General features: G+C 40.4%; 1 protein-coding gene across 1 annotated transcript in view; it reads left to right on the forward strand.

The window, feature by feature from the left end:
• The window catches only part of LOC124620060 (KH domain-containing, RNA-binding, signal transduction-associated protein 3-like), a 537,488-nt gene extending 527,661 nt beyond the window's left edge, over positions 1-9,827 (forward strand). The window contains exons 8-9 of the mRNA XM_047146728.1: positions 4,888-8,285; positions 9,643-9,827. Coding sequence (XP_047002684.1) covers positions 4,888-5,251 — 364 coding nt within the window. The 3' untranslated portion in view covers positions 5,252-8,285; positions 9,643-9,827. The remainder of the gene's footprint in view (positions 1-4,887; positions 8,286-9,642) is intronic.
• The last annotated feature ends 8,916 nt before the right edge of the window (positions 9,828-18,743 follow it).

Below are 18,743 nucleotides of genomic sequence, written 5' to 3' on the forward strand. Positions count from 1 at the left end.
AAAATTTGTAGACGATTTGCTTGCAAATAAAACTGTGGTGAATCAAGTCATCCAGAGGTGTGACAGGTCAAGACTGTTCTGGGCAGGCACTCGAAGCCTGACGTTCACCTTTTGTGGGGAATTTCTTTCCAAATTAGGTTTCTCATTTCTGATCCGACTGGTTGTTCTTATTCGTGAGGAAATTTCATTTCATTGGCAAGCAGTGAAATTTTTGTTTTAGGTGAAGAAGCTGTGTTAGAACGCTCATAGACAGCATTTCCGTTTCTAAAGCAACTCCACAGTTACGTAGGTACGAAGCTGCATTTTCCGTAACCGAAATAGACATCACATTTGTTTTTCCGTTTGATCGAACGCAATTTCCGGTTTCGCAAAAAGACATACGGAAACTGTAAACAGTGATTTCGGTTTCCATTGTGGATGGTGTGGATACGCGTGATACCACAGTTTCAGAAACCGACAGAGCGGACTACAGAGCTGGCGAGGGGGCCAGCTGCACAGTAATTAAGCATAGACTTTGCACTTTGGTTTGGCAATACCATTTGCACACTTCTACAACATTTATTCGCATGCGAATCCACCCGTCTGTTTTTCTCAAAATTATAATGTAGTGTACACTTTTTGAAACTTCGTCGTTTCGTTCGCGCACATGACGTGTTTATTTTGTCACGATACTTAACAAAATTCCGTAGATAAGACAAGTTTTCTCAGAATTAACTTGCTAACCGTGACGTCCAGTTCTGTGCAACACAAGCTGTGAATTTTTGTGAGGTTGGTGTTCCTTTGTATTATTCATAATACTCCAGAAATATCTGTCTAATAGCATAACAGATCTAACCATATCCTCCATGGGTTACTTATTGTGTGCACTATGCCACTAGATACTGGAATTACACTCGCACTCCGCTCATCGTCTTGTCCCTCCTGTTATAATACGCACATCATCAACTTACTCAACTTTTGCAATACATGTTTGTTGTAAACAATGGTCGGTCACGCGCATAGTTGTCTGTCCGTACATTTCCTGTCTGTCTAATTTGTACTGGTTTCACCTATCACATTTTCCCATGTTGGCAACTACGTTCCATTCAATGCTGGCATTATTTGATGGAAAATTAAATTGCAATCTCTGCTTACCATTACTGCCACACAATCGCATACGCTCTACATGATTCGTTGTTTCACTGGGTCTTTCAGAATGCGAAAAGGCTGGCTGTGAAGTTCCACACGTTAACAGTCATCAGTTTCTGTCTTCAGTACAAACTTTTTATGGCATCAGGCTCTGTGTGCATCACTATGGTTTTAAAAATTTTTGAAATTTAGATAACGTGTGAATTGAATTTACTTTCTTGTAACCGAATTGTGGACTCTGCGTCCCTCTAATAAGGAAGTCGTAAATTGGTTTCTCCATATTGGAGACAGTTCGTCTACTGGACAAAACTATGTGGCGTCATTCATCTGCTCCTTAACAACTTCCTGTAATACATGCATTCTTACAACTCGCATCACCTCTTGGCTTTGCTCCTTTCCCAAGCGACACTGCAAGAAGTTTGTTTTAGTAGTAGTGGTAGTATTTTTGCCTTCATATCACCACAGTGGATTCAATGATAGTGTAACAGTCAAGGACGCAGTCTTTTACGTAAGGAATGTCTTCGCGTGATAGTGTTGCTGCGAATTCCAGCGCTGTGTTTCTGCGACCTGGCTGAGTTTCGATCCACAGCTTGGGCGGTAGTGGTGTTCTAATAATTATCCGCTTACTAAAACTGTCATCATGATTACTACTTTCATTATGTGAAAATTGTTCCTGAATTCCGTCATGGAGAGGATCAGGGGCTGATGAAAGTAGATTTCGATCCCAAAACTGTGTTTTGGATCTCCCTGTGTACCCAAGAGGGAATAATTTTGACAGATAGAATTTAGTTTACACCCATTCATGTGTATCAAGTTCCATAAACTCAATAAAAAAGTACTGTTATCGCAGGATTGGGGACGTTGTGGAATGGCATATCGGTTTACTAGGCTCTGAAAAGCGCAGGCTCGAGTTAAAGACCAGTTAGCCGCTAAATAGTTCGTACAGCAGGATACCATGTCCCCGAATTTCAGAAAAGGGAAGCGATTTTCACGCAGTTAATAATAGCTACACTGAAAGCGATTAGATACAATAAATTATTGTTTCCCCACATTATTCCACATGTCGATATTAGGGGAAAAACAGTGTACTTAGTGTTCTTTTACACACTGCAAAAGACTGTAAACAATTTCTTCAAGAATCAGTGAGATCAGTAGTCACTAGATGTATACGAGGTTCATTAACTTCCAGGACACCGGTACAAGTTTTCGAAAAGTGATAGGGAAATGAAATTTCATCCTATGTGTTTAATACGTGTAACTTTTTCCCCTACAGAGGTTTTCAGGGCATTATGCTCATTGTAATGGAGGGATTTTCTTTTATGTCGGCAGGTGAAACTTTTCAAAGAATGAGCGTAGCGACACGAAGCTTGTCAAGATTTACTTTGAAATTTTTGTAGAAAGCAAATAGAAATATTATAAGTATGGACGCTAAGAACGCCGCCGTAACGCTTACCATGTAAGTTACGGGCAACGGGTAGGTCCTCCGCTTTACTGGCACGCTTGGCCGTGGTATTTCGGACATTCCCCGCCGCCTTTTTAAATAAAAGATTTTTGGGAAGATTTGCACAACTTTCACACTTAGCTGCGGAGCATACACGGTATTGAAACTGTGTGACGAAGCACCTGGTCATCATATTCGCGCGTTGTTATATACTGTTAGTGGAATACCTCGATAGAAATATTGTCAATGTGCGGAGCCAGCGCGTATCTGTCGATACTTCGAGAGCATCAGCGGAATGGCGGTGGAAAATAGGCTGTGGTAGGGCCTCTCGAATACGAAGGCGTATAACAGTGGTTTATTACTTCTCTACATCGTCCTCGCTAATCGACGTTGTTTTAACGTTATCTGCGTCTAGTCTTACTCCTCTTGTAATTTTCCTTTTTTAAAATTTTATTTGCATGTGGCACATTTGTCACAACTAGTAAATCAGTGTCGCAATCTAGTCATCATACAAAGTGTTACTAATTGACGCCGATTTCCTTACTTTTCATTTTATTTTCCGCTTAGGCACATCTATGTCAGAGGCGGGTACCATCTCTTCATCAGCAAACGACGGTGCCCCCAGGCCACGGAGGCAGGCTGCGTTGGTTAAGCTTCTTCCTGTGTTTATTTCAGAAAGTTAAATGCTCTTAAAAATACATCATTGGTGCCATACACGATTAAGGCACTAAATGCAGCCGTTTCTTTTCCTGGACCTATGTTAAGCAGGGCGCTGCCCGCATTTACAACAATGGTAATTTACTGACTCCAGACGTAACCCGAGGAAGAACTGTGATCCACGGCTGATAGTGCTAAAATAAAACCTCTACGGCGGACAACGCAGCATGAGAAGTATGAAGCTAAGATTTGCGCTCATCACCTTCTGATTCGACAGTTCTCCTTACAGTATAATTTCAGCGACTTACTTAAAAAATACTGATACTTAGTACGTGCCCATTTGTTTTCCGCCACGACAATCAGTGTGCAGCTTGTATCTTCCGCCAACAGTCGTCATCTACGGCCTGAAAATAAAGATACTAACGGATGTTAGCGACAGCGACAGCGTCAGAAAACGTTCCTGTCAAAATCATTTCACCTTGGATGAGCTTGGAAGTACTCTTAAACACAATGTCACTGAACAAAATATATAAAGTCCACCCTTAAAAGAGCGTATTGGTCGCTTTGGAGCACTGCAGATGGTGTCGAACTGTCACTAGACGGTGATGTGACCCTCCGCCGTGGAGACGTGACTGAATGTCAGAAAGAAGGCATTGTATTTGCATGTGGGCCTGACCACTCTGTGAATGAAGTTCCACATATCGTCACATTAGCGCTGATTGCCCAAAGTTCTGTAAGGAATGGCTACCACTTGCAGCCGTGTAACGCAGAATAAGACCAGGGGATGCAAAAATATCCAAACCGGCAGAAACGAGAAACGGGTTTCACGTTTTGTGAATGTCAATAGATTTCAAGTCCGACAGGAATTGATGCTGTCAGTGGATGTAGGTCCAACGTAACCAATTTCCGAGCTAGCATTCCGAACGGAACTGCGTGCAGTGGAATTGGAGTCGGGTACCTCGCAAAAGGCCCTTTCTCGTAGCGGCACATAATTCTGTACTACTTCAGGGGGCCAAACAACACAGAAACTGGACAGTAAGTGACTGGAGGCATGTAGTGTGGTCTGCCAAGTCGTGATTTCGCGTTGTATTAAATGATGCAAGGCTACGACCCACTGAGGCATTTAATCCCTAGTGTGTGGAGTGTGTATTTCAGGGCAAAGGCGATTCGTTAATGTCTTAGGGAGTTTTTCGTACCATGACTTGGACCACCATCAGTCTTCAACATAAACCATTTATATCAAGTATTGAACTTTCTTTTGAGTATTCATGATCAGTTTTCTGTGGAGAGTTCTGTTTTCCAGGATCAGCCATGATCGTCCTGGTTTGATGTATATTCAGGCATCCTAACATATCTCCACTGGCCCACTAAATAACCCGGCATTAATCCCTTAGAAAATGGGTGGGACTGTCGAGCAGTGGGTGAAACGTAGGTATCAATAGCGCCGCAATTTGGTCGCTGTGTGGGATGTAATCGTCAATGGGTGGCATCAGCTGTGTGTGTGTCATACGTGTACAACCTTGTGGACTATCTCCCTTTCTATATTGAGTCCATTAAAAAGGCTAGAGACAGTGCCACAGTGTATTAGTCTGATGTCTCCCTGGGGTGACTTTTTACCAGTGTGCTTATTTGAGGCATCGGGAAGTTGTTCCCGTTTCCAGTGCCCTCCGTTTCTCGAGTTCCAAGATAGGCTCCGCACCCGGTTCCCTCGTCTCCTTGCCACCTCTTGTTCGCAGACGACTCCGCCAGCCGCTGGAAGGCCTTCAAGAGCAGCACTGTGGCCGGGGTGAGCACGGACCGGCCGCGCTACCGCCCCACTCCGTATGCGCGCCCAGCCAAGTAATGAGCGCCACGGCAGCGGCGGCTGCTGCGGCGGCGGCAGCGGCGGCGGCGGCCCGCCCCCACCATCACCACCACCATCACCACCACCACCAGCATGTCCACCAGCAGCAGCAACAGCAGCTGCTGCACCTGCACCACCACAGCCACCACCTGCAGCAGCGGCAGCGGCACCCGACCCAGTAGCAGAGGCCGGCGCTGCCAGTGAGTGCCGCAGCATTGCCTAACCAGTATAGCCTAGCGCGGGCCGCCTACTGACTCCATAACCAAAACACGGATACTGTACCAATTACAGACGCTCGCTCTCACCTGAGAAGATAGAAAAGTGGAGCGAAGCTTGGTGTCAATTCGAGTTTAAGAAAAAACATTAATCTAGTCCTATTCTTTGGACAAGAAGAATAGGGATGTCTACACCATATACAGTAATTTGGTGTTAATCGTTAAAACAGGTTAACGACAGATGTATTTAGTCTATCCTTTGCATTAGTATCGATTGGTTCGACATTCATTCATTTATTTAGTTGAACGTGAAGAGTCGCATAAATGTTTTTCCATTGTATATGTGCTTCACATTTTGACTATCTCTTGTGTTCTGACATAAAATTCTGTTTGAACCAGGACATTAACATACAATTTATTTTCCTTAAATTAATTAGTAGCTCTGTTCTTGCAAAATGGTGTGTAGTATTTCATTCTTTTGTCTCCCATATTAACATCATTCATGTTGGTAATACCAAAATTCAGAATATTATTTCACACACCATAGTGTGAGAGGAAAAGCTAAAATTTTATTTGAGCTGTAAATTTTGTATGTTAATGAAGTGTGCAGTTACATGTCAGAATATGGGCAATAGACTCAAATAAAACATTTATGTGACAGGTTGTACTGGGATAGATTATTCCACTAGTACACTACATGGAGTTGTTTCACGATAGAGAATGTGGCTCAGCATAAATTTTAGTACACTTCTATCTCACCCTAGCTACTCCGTCCTCCTGTATTCGACAAGGCTGGATCAGAATTAAAACCGTGACACATCTCTTTATAATCATTTTGAACTAAAATTTTGCAAATTTTAGTTTTACTTTTTTTGTTTTCTAATTGTACTGGGCTAAAACACTTATAGCTCCTAGTGTAGATGGTATATGGTACTGCATGAAATATGTAGATGTTTATAAATGTGTTCAATGTGCAACACTTGACTGTAATTGTTTTGTGAGCATCGGCAGTGGGAATTAGTTTTGTCGAAGCACATATACAATTCACAGTACTGAATATTAGAAGTAAACATAGTATTCTTGTCACATTTACTGTAACATGTGTTAGTTGAAGTCAACCAGTATTTAGTAATTTTCTTCATATTATGATAGACCTAAAATACTACTAGTATTTTATGGTAGTGCTGTAATCTTTTCGTTTCTAAATCAGACATCATGTAAAAGCCAATGTAAATCCTATACTTTTGTGGACAGCGTTTACTTTCAGATTTGGTTTCACATGCTTCACACAACTACAGAACTTACATACAATTATATGTATATATCGCATTTTTGTGGCCAGTGGTGTGTACTAAAAATTTGAATGGAAACTATTGTGGGATTTTATGTGTGTTCTTGAAAGAATCTGGTTGAAATACCATTGGATACAGGGTTACTTCACAGCAGTTGTTTGAAAGTAGCATTCAATGGGATGACAATCAGAACACGTGTGGCACTAAATGTTTGCCATGGTACCTATATTTCGGTTTGTGGCTGATGGTGTCTTGACTGAATTGGTATTACTAAAGTGGTCCAATCTATATTAACCCACTCTTGGGCTTTATTCTTACGAATAATCTGTTGATATCAAAATGTGTAGATTTAGCTACTTCACATCTCACTATTTAAATTTTCTGAGAAGCCCGTTGTCTAGGAAACATTGTTCAAATGAAATATATATAAATATATTTTCATGTGTACTGATTTTATTGGAGAATTAAATACATTTGTGAATGATTTTTATTTAAAGTAGGCCTAAATCGCACAGTATGTAGCTCAGGTTGCTGCAATATATTTTTACAAGCAGATCATCTGAAATACCTATCCAGTAATTCAATAATTTAGAATTTGTGCAAATGACTTGAAAACTGTATCTAAAACAAACATTGTAAATATAACCCCAAATGTTTTGAGGCTGTCAGTATTGATGACTAAAAAGGGGCAGGAAAGAATTTTTAATCACTAAAGTAGATATCTGCGTAGACGGAAAGCCTTTACCTAAAGGGCAGTGAATAAATTGTTATGATTGGTGTCCTTATTACTTTATTGTCCATACGACAAAGCAGCCTAAGTCTTGAATTTTTGTGTGTGATGCAAAATACTGTAGTGTATTCTCCTTAGCTTCTGAAATGTTTTAGATATTTTAAATCTCAGAAATCATACTGTAATTAAAGATAATTAGTGTCTGATAAGTAAAAAGGCTGAGTCATCTATGGTCATGTTTGCAGGATAATGGAACATGTGGTATGTTTAGAGCCAAGTGGTGTTCTTGGACAAGAACTTTTTAATAGCCTTTAAAAGTTAGTGGTGTGTAGTACATTATAAAAGAAGCATTTAAAATGTTCTAATTTAGTTTTATTTTTCTTTCAATAATCTTAAATTAATTTCTTTAAAGTAATGTTGTTAGTAGTTTTGTGAAATGTTTAAAAAGGATGTTACACGTAGCATTAAAATATAAACTTGTAAAAGAAACACAAAAATATTACATGAGCAGTTTTCATTAGATGTAAAAGTTATGGTTAAAATTGTATGTTTTTTCAATGAAGATTTTGAAATCTTCCATAATTAAAATTTATGAAATCTGCTTCTGTCTTTTCTTAAAACACAAACATTTATTTAAAAGCGACAATAACTGATATCAGGTGCTCATAAGGAGTGCAGAACACTGCGTTTTTACACACACAAAATTTCAGAAATCATTTATTTCAGTGTATGCAGTAAGGTATCCAGTGTCCTTTTAGAAATCGTCTATAGTTTCTTGTTTGTTGCGTTCTTCATGTCTAATTTGAGATCTAATATGCTCTTAAGTGCAATTTTAGAGAAACCTCAAGCAAATTCCAAGTAAAAAGTATAACTCAGTAACTATAAATTCACAAGTTGAAAATTCGAAAAATAAATCATAAATCAAACGACATGTCTGAGTAACAATGGAGCATCACCTCTGGAGAAATTTGCAAAACAGGTAAATAATTTATTTAAATATATAATTTAAAAATATAGATATGTATTATGATTTATTAGAATGTCGGTGAGATTTTGTTTGTGGCTACTTCTTTAAGTTGTAGATTTTCGTCTGTGTTAACTGGAGCGTAAGGCACTGCTAAAATATATTGTTTACTGTATGTGCATTACAAAAATGAATTTATAACTAAACATCTCAGACATGTAAAGAGAAAGTTATGCTCCTTCTTCGCTGACGAATAATGAAACTTAATTAAGTATGACCACAAACACTCACAAGCATAAATAAGTCATAATAACTAATGATGTTGCAATTCTTTACTGATTTGGGATTAGTTATGTTTATTGAAAATGCTAATTATAAATTCCTTTCCATTCATCTCATATAAAACAATTCTAAACATTTTAAAGAATACATAGAATGAAATAAAATGTTAACTTCTTAAAGAGATCAGTTACTCAAATGAGTTCAGGTAGTCTAATAATATAATTGTAATATACCAGTAAAATAAAGGTAAATTCATGTTTAATGTTGTTTTAAAATTCAGTGTTATGAATTTATAGTTAGCAGAGGAGCATCTAACAATATATGTTTCACCAGCATTAAAATAAATCATTTAAATTAATATAGATCTCACTAACATTTCAGTATAATTGCTTTACACACTCTCAGCCTAAAATCATATTTACTCTGAAAGTTGTTAGGTTAGCTTGTGATTTCAGCCCTTAGCTACAGAAAACACCCAGTGTTCTCCACATGTGTTTGTGGATTTAAGTAATCAGATTTACATCACCCACAGCAATAAATATTGAGTTGCAAGTATTGATCTCATTTTAATGACTGATATAAAATGACTATAGATATTGAATATAATATCTGTATTTGTAGATAATTTGTGATGTATAATTAAGCGTATTTTGGGATGGAAGTAGATTATTAACACAAGTGAAGTGAGAAATAAGTTACTTCTGTTCATTAAGAGCAAGTACAAAGGGCCCCAAAATGTTGATAGTTACTAGTACTATTCTTGTTATCCCTGCCTAAAGTCAATTAGCACTGACTTTATGTCTCTCTTTTGTATTTATGTTTGTTTATTGACAAATGTGTTCACGTTTGACCCTGTAAAGTCTTTTGTAGTAAGTGAATTTTGATAGCCAATGTCACAGATCAATTAACAGTTCAAATATTTGTTGTTGCCTGACTTGTAAATAATTTTGAAAAGGCTGTGATATGTAAGTTTACTCTCTTGACTTCTGGTTTTGATGATGTATAAGTTAAGAAGTTTATTTGTGTGGATGAATTTGTACTGTAATCTTCCTGATAGTGATTAACTAATCAGTAACATTCTGCTTTCCAGCTGCATGGATATCAGTTCAGAAGATTCGGCAAGAAAATTCATATGGGTGATGCTGCAGTGAATGTTTTTAAAGGGATATGTGGGACCAAGTTCCTTATACTCCATAAATGCTTGTTCTTCTAGCTCAGTGAAGATGTACAAATGATAGAGTATTAATGAAATATATTTTTAATTATTTTTCTAAATTTAGTATTTACTGAACGTTCAACTTGTAAGTCATTTATTTATGTATGTATTTGAACCTGCTATATACACTTGTTTTTCAAGGACATCATTTTTGGCAGACAACAGAATAAAATTAGGATATTAATCACACACACACACACACACACACACACACACACACACACACACACGCACACAAACTTTCTGATATATTTACTTTTCTCTCAATTTTTTTACAATTGGGTTCGAGATAATTATACTAGCCAGATACAAATTTCATACAAATTCATATAATCCTACTGGTCAATTATGTTGTGTGTTACTGCATCATACAGTGCACTACTATTTCAAGCATTCAGAGTTTAAATAATAATTTCTGTCACAAAAAACACATACCAAATTGCATAAAAGATAAAATGACTGTGTATTGGGATGTCATGGTTCACAACACTAAAGTCTCTAGGGACTCAGGTAAGGACTTCATTACTTTCAGGGGGAAAAACTTGAATTGGAGAAGTTACAGCATGGTGTAATAAGAAGGCAGCTATTGTTATGAAGTTTAATCCTGCAGAGCATGTACCCTCTTCCTTGCAAAGTATCACAAATGTAAATATTACACAGTATCAGTAATGAATAATTATAGAAACAGTTATTTTCTATTACTGTGTCTGTTACAGAGAGAGAGAGAGAGAGAGAGAGAGAGAGAGAGAGAGAGAGAGAGAGATTCGTGAAGACATTTCTGGAAGGTCATGCCTGGATGAAAAATAATGTTATATTTGTAATAAAATAGCATTTTTTTTAACAGGGTAGGGAATGCATCAGCACTTCTCACTCTGTTACCAATCCACTCTTCAATAATGGCATATGTTAGAGTTGACAGATAAATAGCACTTCGCCTTTATGGAAATTTGAAAATACCAAATGATCCTTGTAGCTTGAAGGTTTGGAAGACTGAGGATAATGTATTGTTGTTCATCATTTGTGTTACTTTTGCTTCTTTCCTGTTAATATGAAGAGTGTTGTGGTACATTGTCTCATTCCTCAGAAAGGTGTTAGTTCTTGTTCAAGATATGTAAAATCATCATAGTTTTTACTGTGAAGTGAGTTATACAGACTACCTATTCAGTTTTTCTGAGACAGCATTACACACTTGGAGAAACTTGCATGTTCATGGAGACATGTAGTGATGTCACACGTGAATGTTCACCAAAACCGCATGTGTGCATGTGAGAGAAATGAGAGAGATAGAGAGAGAGAGAGATAGAGAGAGTGAGAGAGAGAGAGAGAGAGAGAGAGAGAGAGAGAGAGAGAGAGAATTTCATTTGTAAATGAGTAGGTTATTTTAATAACAACATGTTAATTTTTTTTGTTATTTATTACCACAGCACACAGCTCAGCTGGTATCCTCATGAAGATAAACTTATATCTTTCAACTTTTTTGCTGTGGATACCAGCAGAATTAATGATAAGTTTTATACTCTCATGTATTCTAAACGTCTTCAATCTTTCATGCAACAAGAGTAATGAGTTTGTAAGACAGTTACAAAATATGTTTGTTGTCCACTACTACATCAAGAAATTATCATGTGCTGTTTGTGATGCAGTGGACTGTAAAAGGGAAATAAGTTGGAGAGGGTTTGACACTCTCCATTAGCAGTTTTTCTCCTCTTTGCATCAATTTTTTTTATGCTTGAGGTATAATTTCTTTGTGCCTATTTCCCCACAAGCAAGGAAATGTGGTGATATATATTCTCTCTCTCTCTCTCTCTCTCTCTCTCTCTCACAAACACACACACACACACACACACACACACACACACACACACACACACACTCACTTTTGAAGGCGAAAGTGGTATTTCACTGATGTACAGTGCCCTATTATGTAGTGTATCTGAAGAGTTTTGTCATCACGCATTGATTTTAGTCCTATTGAATGTTTTCAAATAATTGAAGGAACATTTTAGATAAAGTATATACATCGTAGTAAATACTGAAAGATTCCTCGCCAACTGAGACTGAGTGCCAGTATTTCATTTACTAAGGTAATTACTGTGTCGCATAAGTCCACGTTAAATCTGTTTCTCGGGTTTTAGTAATTATGAAGTTGCACAGGTGTAGCTTTAAAAACCTGGGCTACGGTCAAATGTTGTCATTCCATTGAACTAGTGTAGCTGCCAACTGGGTGAGAGACGGAAGCATTCGTACACAGTTCTTTCCACAGACTGGTTATGCAATTGATGTAAAGCTAAAAGACATTGCCTGTAGCAGAATCATGTGACCAAGCTAGTTGCCTGGTAGCACGTAGAGTACAGCCTTTCCTCACTTTCATTTCAGGGCTGAGCGGACATGCAGCTGTTCTGGAGGGACTGAACTGAGTAAAAATTCTCACTCCTACCTACAACTTCCAGTACTAAAATCTAGCGCTCTACCTACTAGACCACCATGGCCTCTAATTTTGTGAATGTGTGGTTCAAAAAATGGATTGTCTATGAAATGCAATGTCAGGAGGGATATCGGCATTTTATGAAGAGCTTCTTGTGTAAGACGTAGACGTCAAATGGCAGTGTCATCTCTAAGGCTCACACAAACTTATTGTCTGGATTGTGCAGTGCCACTAGCCAGGCACTGTGAAGGATTTCCAGTACCCCATTTAAATGCAACTGCCAACTACCCAAACATTTTTACACCTTTTGCCTGTTACCATACAGAGGTTACATGATGACAACGACATTCTGGTAAGCCTGTTGCTGCCTTGCACTGGTATATAACCTGCAGCAAGTATAACGCTAAGGCAGTATGCTGTCGGCAATGTTTGTGGCACCTGGTGCATCTACTAGACAGGTGCGAGGACTGAGCAGCATGATACATATTTTCATTTTAGAGCAAGTTCTTGAAGGAGGTGAATTTGGAGCACCGTACAACGTCCGTCAGTGCACTCAGGCATGGACAAAGCAACCATGTTGCATTCCCATTGCTGGACCAAGGACTTTGTGAGTACTTAAATATATACAAAGAGTGACTGTGTCTGTGGGAAGCAAAATCCAAAGAGGACCTAAATAAAAATTTCAAGACTGAGGCCTATGTCATGGTGGTTGCGTTTCTCTATATGTAGGTTAGACATGTTACATGATGGGGGCAATCTGTTGATTTAATGTAAAGAAATTTCTTTCAAAGCCAACATAACTAAATACTATTTATTTCACAATGACCGGTTTCAACAGATGCTTGTTCTCATCATCTGATCCGCAGAAATTAAAAATTTGTGCAGGTCAGCCACGTAGTGTGATTACATTCCATTTGTAATACAAAATAAGCCCATTGGTTTGTTAGCAATACTAAGATGTAAATGTACACATAGCGCCAAATGTGTTCACTGAAGTGAAATGGCATAGGTGTAAAATGTATATGCAATTTCTCTTGAGTGAATACATTTGGCGCAATGTGTATTTAATATTTTCGTTTTTTTTTTTTTTTGTTACTGACAAACCAATGTGCTCATACTGTATTAAGAGCGGAATGTGTTCCCCCTGTGAGAACAATATGTACGCACTTCAAATGACCAAAGATTGGTTGATGACCTCAAAGTTCTGCTGAAACCAGTTATCGTGAAATAAAGAATATTTAGTGGTCTTGGCTTCAGAGGAAATATCTTCCGATTAAACTTTTCTAGATGCGAGCTGTGAGTTTTTTTATAAGTACGAGGCATAGGGTCCCCAGTCGGGAAGGAAAGGGAGGAAAGTTTACGAAAGTAAGTGTGGTGGTCCGTCTGTCAGTGATACTTCTGTACCAACTTTGTGGTACTAAGATTTACTGCGAACAGAGATGTTCAGAATACCTCAATATAAACAATATTATGATTCGGTGAGTGTGGATAAGTCACTTCCTGACTGTCAAGACCATGAAAATTTTACTGACCAGGAAGACAGTGATAAAAGTCAACAAGGGGCAGATGATAGCTGGAGTGCATCATAAAGTGCTTTGTGAGTCTCTGGAATTGTTTTGGACAGCGAAGATGCAAATATTCTTGTGGTAACTTTAAAATCTTCGTAGGATGTACTCGCAGCTACAAGAAGAGTTGCTGTAATATGTAATAATTAAGATTATACGTGCACTTTTATCCCAGAACTATGTTTTCTGTTTTTACATTCATGTTGATAGCTGCAGTGCCAACTGCTGTAGTAACTATAAAAATGTGTGTTCAGTTAATTTTCACACAGAGTATTTGTGCCACTGGCCACCCAGTTGTTAGTACTTTGGTGTGGTTTGAATCATTTACATACATAATTCTGTGTGTGGGGATCTGGAATGCAGATCTGTACGCAAAAGAAGAACGTGTCATCAAAACTCCTTATCCGTGTCTGATTGTCAGTTTTGTTAATGTTCATACATTCTGCCATACTCAGACTAACAAGGGATGGGCAATTCTCATTATGTGCTATCATTTTTGGACATCAGATGAGTCAAAGGAGGTGTTGTCTGTGCTGTCAAATGGCAGAGCAGTATGAGGAATGCAGTCACAGTGGCACTGACAACTGTCACTGGACGTCACCATAAGAGGTTGCCTGATGAATACAGTCAAGAAATGATCCACTTTAGTAACTTCAAACCTCAAAATCGAAATATGCCTTTTCTCCCCTGAATATGTAATTTTGGAAGATTATAACCTAGGCCTATAATTTTCGGTACAGATTTTACCTGTGATGCAGATGTCATGCTGCAATAAGTATAGACAGGAGCCGTAAATGGCTAGACAGCCACAGGACAAGCAAAATCTAATATGATATCGGTGGAATCCCCAGATGTCGGTGCCACTGTGATGAAGCCATACTTCCTGCAGGCAGTTGTTCCGGACTGTGGTATCAGTCTAATATCTAAGCAGACAGCCCCAGAGTTCATATTCCATGTATCTTCTCAAATGTCAGTCACAAAAGGGAGGGTTGACTACCATTTGAATAACTGAAAATACATGTATTTTCTAACATTGTTGTGGTGATGTTATTTCAAATGACTTCGCCAAGAAGTTTGATGTCATAACAATGTATGACACTGTCTAGCCATCGTCTAAGGTATTGTGGGCACGGCCAGAGTTCAGACGAATGTTGAACAGAATGACGGGTGTGGCAAATCGTTAACTGACACAGACTCTTCCATTGGCAAACCAATCCGCAATCTCTGCACCCCGCACTCCCCCACCCCCCAACTGCGATGACCCCCAATGGTGTCACAGGCTGCCAAACAGAAAGAGATGGGAGTTCATGCTGCAGGAAGCTGCAGCAGGCCTGAGTGCGCTACAGAACTCTTCCTAGCAGCGGCATATATCGCTGCTATTACATAGGAGTTTGACAACACTCCCTGACAGAAAGAAGTGACTGAGCATTGGAAATGGCAGACTCAGAATTTGCTCCTCAACAAATATAGCAAGAAGGAAAGCCTCATATTCTGCTTACAGGCAGAGCCACCTGAATGTGAGCCACTGAAACAACACGAGGAGAAGCAGAAGAAAGAACTCCACCTTGACAAGCAGCGTCAAGAACGCTGCAAATGACAAACAAATATGATCCCTGAGTATGGTGAATGGAAGAGAAAACCGCTGCCAGAATTCGCCGTGCCTGCTATGGGAGCAAGAGTAAGGCTGTGGTTGACAAGCGAGGCTGGCCTACAGTTGTAAACAGCCTAGTAAATCGAGCGCACACACCAGATGCAGATAGTCTCATAGTTCAGTGGCTCTGGCTGCACATTCACAGTCGTAGACGAAGAAGACGTTGCTGGCACGTCAGCCGCCATTGCAGATGAAGATCTTGGCACGAGCACCCTCGGCCCATGATCTGCCAAACAGGACCTTTCATTATCCAAGTGACACGATTGCCGTCGATTCCTGCAACGGGTTTCACAGTGTCAAGTTCACTGTGAAATCACCGAGAAAGGAACTGGTGCGAGTCAACCTCCACAGCTGCAAAGACGTGACAAGTGAACTGGCCGCATACCAGAGGCCGTTTTACCCTTACGCCACGAGTCTAGACAAGCTGATAGACACTGTGTTCTTCAGTTTCATGCGGACAATGTGGTCTGATCACCTTGGGTTCAGGGTGCTCACCATGGTGCGTAAGGACACCGTGAACACAATCAAAGATGCTCCTCTCCTTCCGGCCGTCGCCACGGGCAACTCCGAAAATCAGAAGTTGTTCGGACTCGCCCTAATGGCTAAGACGACGGTCACCACGGAGAACCTGAGGTCGCGACGAGGGTCGCTGGAATTCTTCGTATGCCAGAGCACTGGTCACGTAGCACGCCGCCGCTCGATGCCTGACGCTTGCATGAAGTGAGCTGGCGGCCTTCAAACCCAAGGAGAAGGGGCCGACGTATGCGGACTGTTGTGGAAAATGCGTGACGAATAGCTCGTTAACGTGGAATACCCGAAAGGGACGCCAAAGAAGACGGTGGCCCGCTCCACGTCCCAGATTGTGACACAAGCCATCTGGTGGGGTGCTGCAACCGACGCCCGCGCCCGAACACTCACGCCTGTGAGGGCCGGGCGGGCGATGTCGCTGACGCAGAGCTTCCACAGCGGACGGTAATAACAGACGCAGCAGCTGTGCCACTGCAGCGACAGACGAGGGCGCGCATGCGTCAGAAAGCGCACGCAGCAGGCGCGGGCGGGCAGCCCACACGAGATGGAACGGGAATGTGGGGCGGCCCACACGCAGCAGTGGAGGCAGCACAGAAGGAAACAATAGCACGCTCTCAACCAGACATGCTGTCAGAAGGGGCGACATCAGCAGCGTCATCGCCATGCTGTCGAGGATGTTCGGCCGCGTTGTAGGCATGGTCGAACAGATGACACAGCAGAAGCAGCCAAGCAGCTAGGTGGACAACTGTAGGCGGTCCGTTCCTGCCGCTCTGTGCTATTGTTCGACCTGCCGACCACGACCGTGCTGCTGTGCCAGCACCAGAAATAAAGAAATTCTGAAAAGGGTCTCCAGACATGAGATAGTCCACATGTGAATGGACAACCACGTCAACGTGTATGAAGGCGAACGACGTACGCGTTCTGGCACCCAACAATACACCGGAAGCTGTAAGGGGTCCGTAGACCCTTACTACAACTTTGCACTCGGCGCAGGTCGATAGGGCTAACAATCGATTGTGACGTGTTACGAGAGCGAGTGTCGAGATGCGCCAGAGTGGTTGGCTGGAATGGTGTGTGTATGTGGAGGCCATTATGGGAATACAAGGTTTTTAACCGAGAAGGGTGTCACCATCGCCGTGGTTAGACCCCTAAATAAGAAATACCGTGAAAGTGATGAAGTATCTTTATAAAAGTGATCAGTGACGTTACTAGTGCCGATATTTAGTTTCGCGTCTACCGCGCCGGCCTAACCTTGGATTGCAGTGTTGGATGCAGTGATGGATTAGCGTGTGACGATAATGGCAAATGAAAGCCTGAGCTGAGATTAGCCGTAATTTGATGTGTATGACGAAGGCAGTGGTTGTCTCCTTTTTGTGTTTTGAGAAGAATATACGTTCGTAATTAGTAAAACTGTGTTGGTGTTCCTTATTACCATACATTCAGTATTATAGTATTGAACAGGACGAACTGGAAAGTAACAACTTCCGTAGCAGTCAATTCCGATTACCAGCCCCATTAGGTTCAAGGTCATGATAATAATAAATATTGGGCTGCTATTCGATCAGATCAGGTCGGGATAAAAACGGAGATGTTAAAAGCTTAAGCGGACCTTCGTGAAGAGTGATCCGCAAGAAAACAATACTCATTCCTTTTTGTTTTGGCATAGGTACCTTCGCTGGAATTTCCAGCTGTGTAGTATTTCCTGCGGAACTGAGCAGTGCCTAGTCTCAGACTATTTTTCTATTCGGAAGTCTTGGTGATATAGAAATTAAACAAAAATGATGTGCATTTTCATAGTTTCTAAAATTACGAATTCATTTATATATACTAATCGGAAAGAATACGTAACGGAATCTAGTAAAAAAAAAAATAGCCTTAGGAAATGCTAACTTGGAGCTCGTGATGAGGCATTTCACATTTTGGAATAACTTCACAAATTATTCTTCTTTTGGAAGAACTGTAATGAAAGTTTAGCAGCCCGAACCAATTCATATTTGTGTCGCTGTACGCGGTTTTCTCGTGTGCTTTCATTCTGCCACGCAATAATAAAATTTCGTCGCTTTAAGAAATATTGAATATTTTCATCTTTGACTAGGAGAGAGACTAATAGTTTTAGTAGCACACTGGACTCGCATTCGGGAGGACGACTGTTCAATACCGCGTCCGGCCATCCTGATTTAGGTTTTCCGTGATTTCCCTAAATCGCTCCAGGCAAATGCCGGGATGGTTCCTCTGAAAGGGCACGGCTGAATTCCTTCCCCGTCCTTCCCTAATCCGATGAGACCGATGACCTCGCTGTCTGGTCTCCTCCCCCAAACAACCCAACCCCAACCTCGCAGTTTGGGCTCTTCCCCCAAAACAACCCAACCCAATAGTTTTACTTAAGGGACGCATTCTGAACAGGAGTAATAACGATAACCACTTCTTTCTCACAGTACAAGCAAATAACAAACATCGTCATCTTCCATGTATAGTGGATTCTCGCTGAAAACAACCCGTAACAGTAGGTAAACACAGACTAGTTTAAGGAATAAATGAATCACTTTGTTTGCGGATTATAGTTACTGAAGTGCTCATAGAAGACGAAAATGGTTCCTTGCCTTGAAATGAGAAGAACTGAATTACATTGTGTTAAGTCCGTTTCGTTCGGTGCACATTCAGAACAGCCAGAATTTCCAACCGGAATGATTAAGAGATGCGCTTGGCGGCAACTTTTTTCCATTGTAGCCCACTCAGTTTACAACCCATTTGTATCGCAGTTTGATATCAGACAATGCTATTCCCAATCATTACAGCCAACTTTGTT

The sequence above is a fragment of the Schistocerca americana genome, chromosome 6, assembly GCF_021461395.2.
Source record: "Schistocerca americana isolate TAMUIC-IGC-003095 chromosome 6, iqSchAmer2.1, whole genome shotgun sequence".
NCBI classification, from domain to species: Eukaryota; Metazoa; Arthropoda; class Insecta; order Orthoptera; family Acrididae; genus Schistocerca; species Schistocerca americana.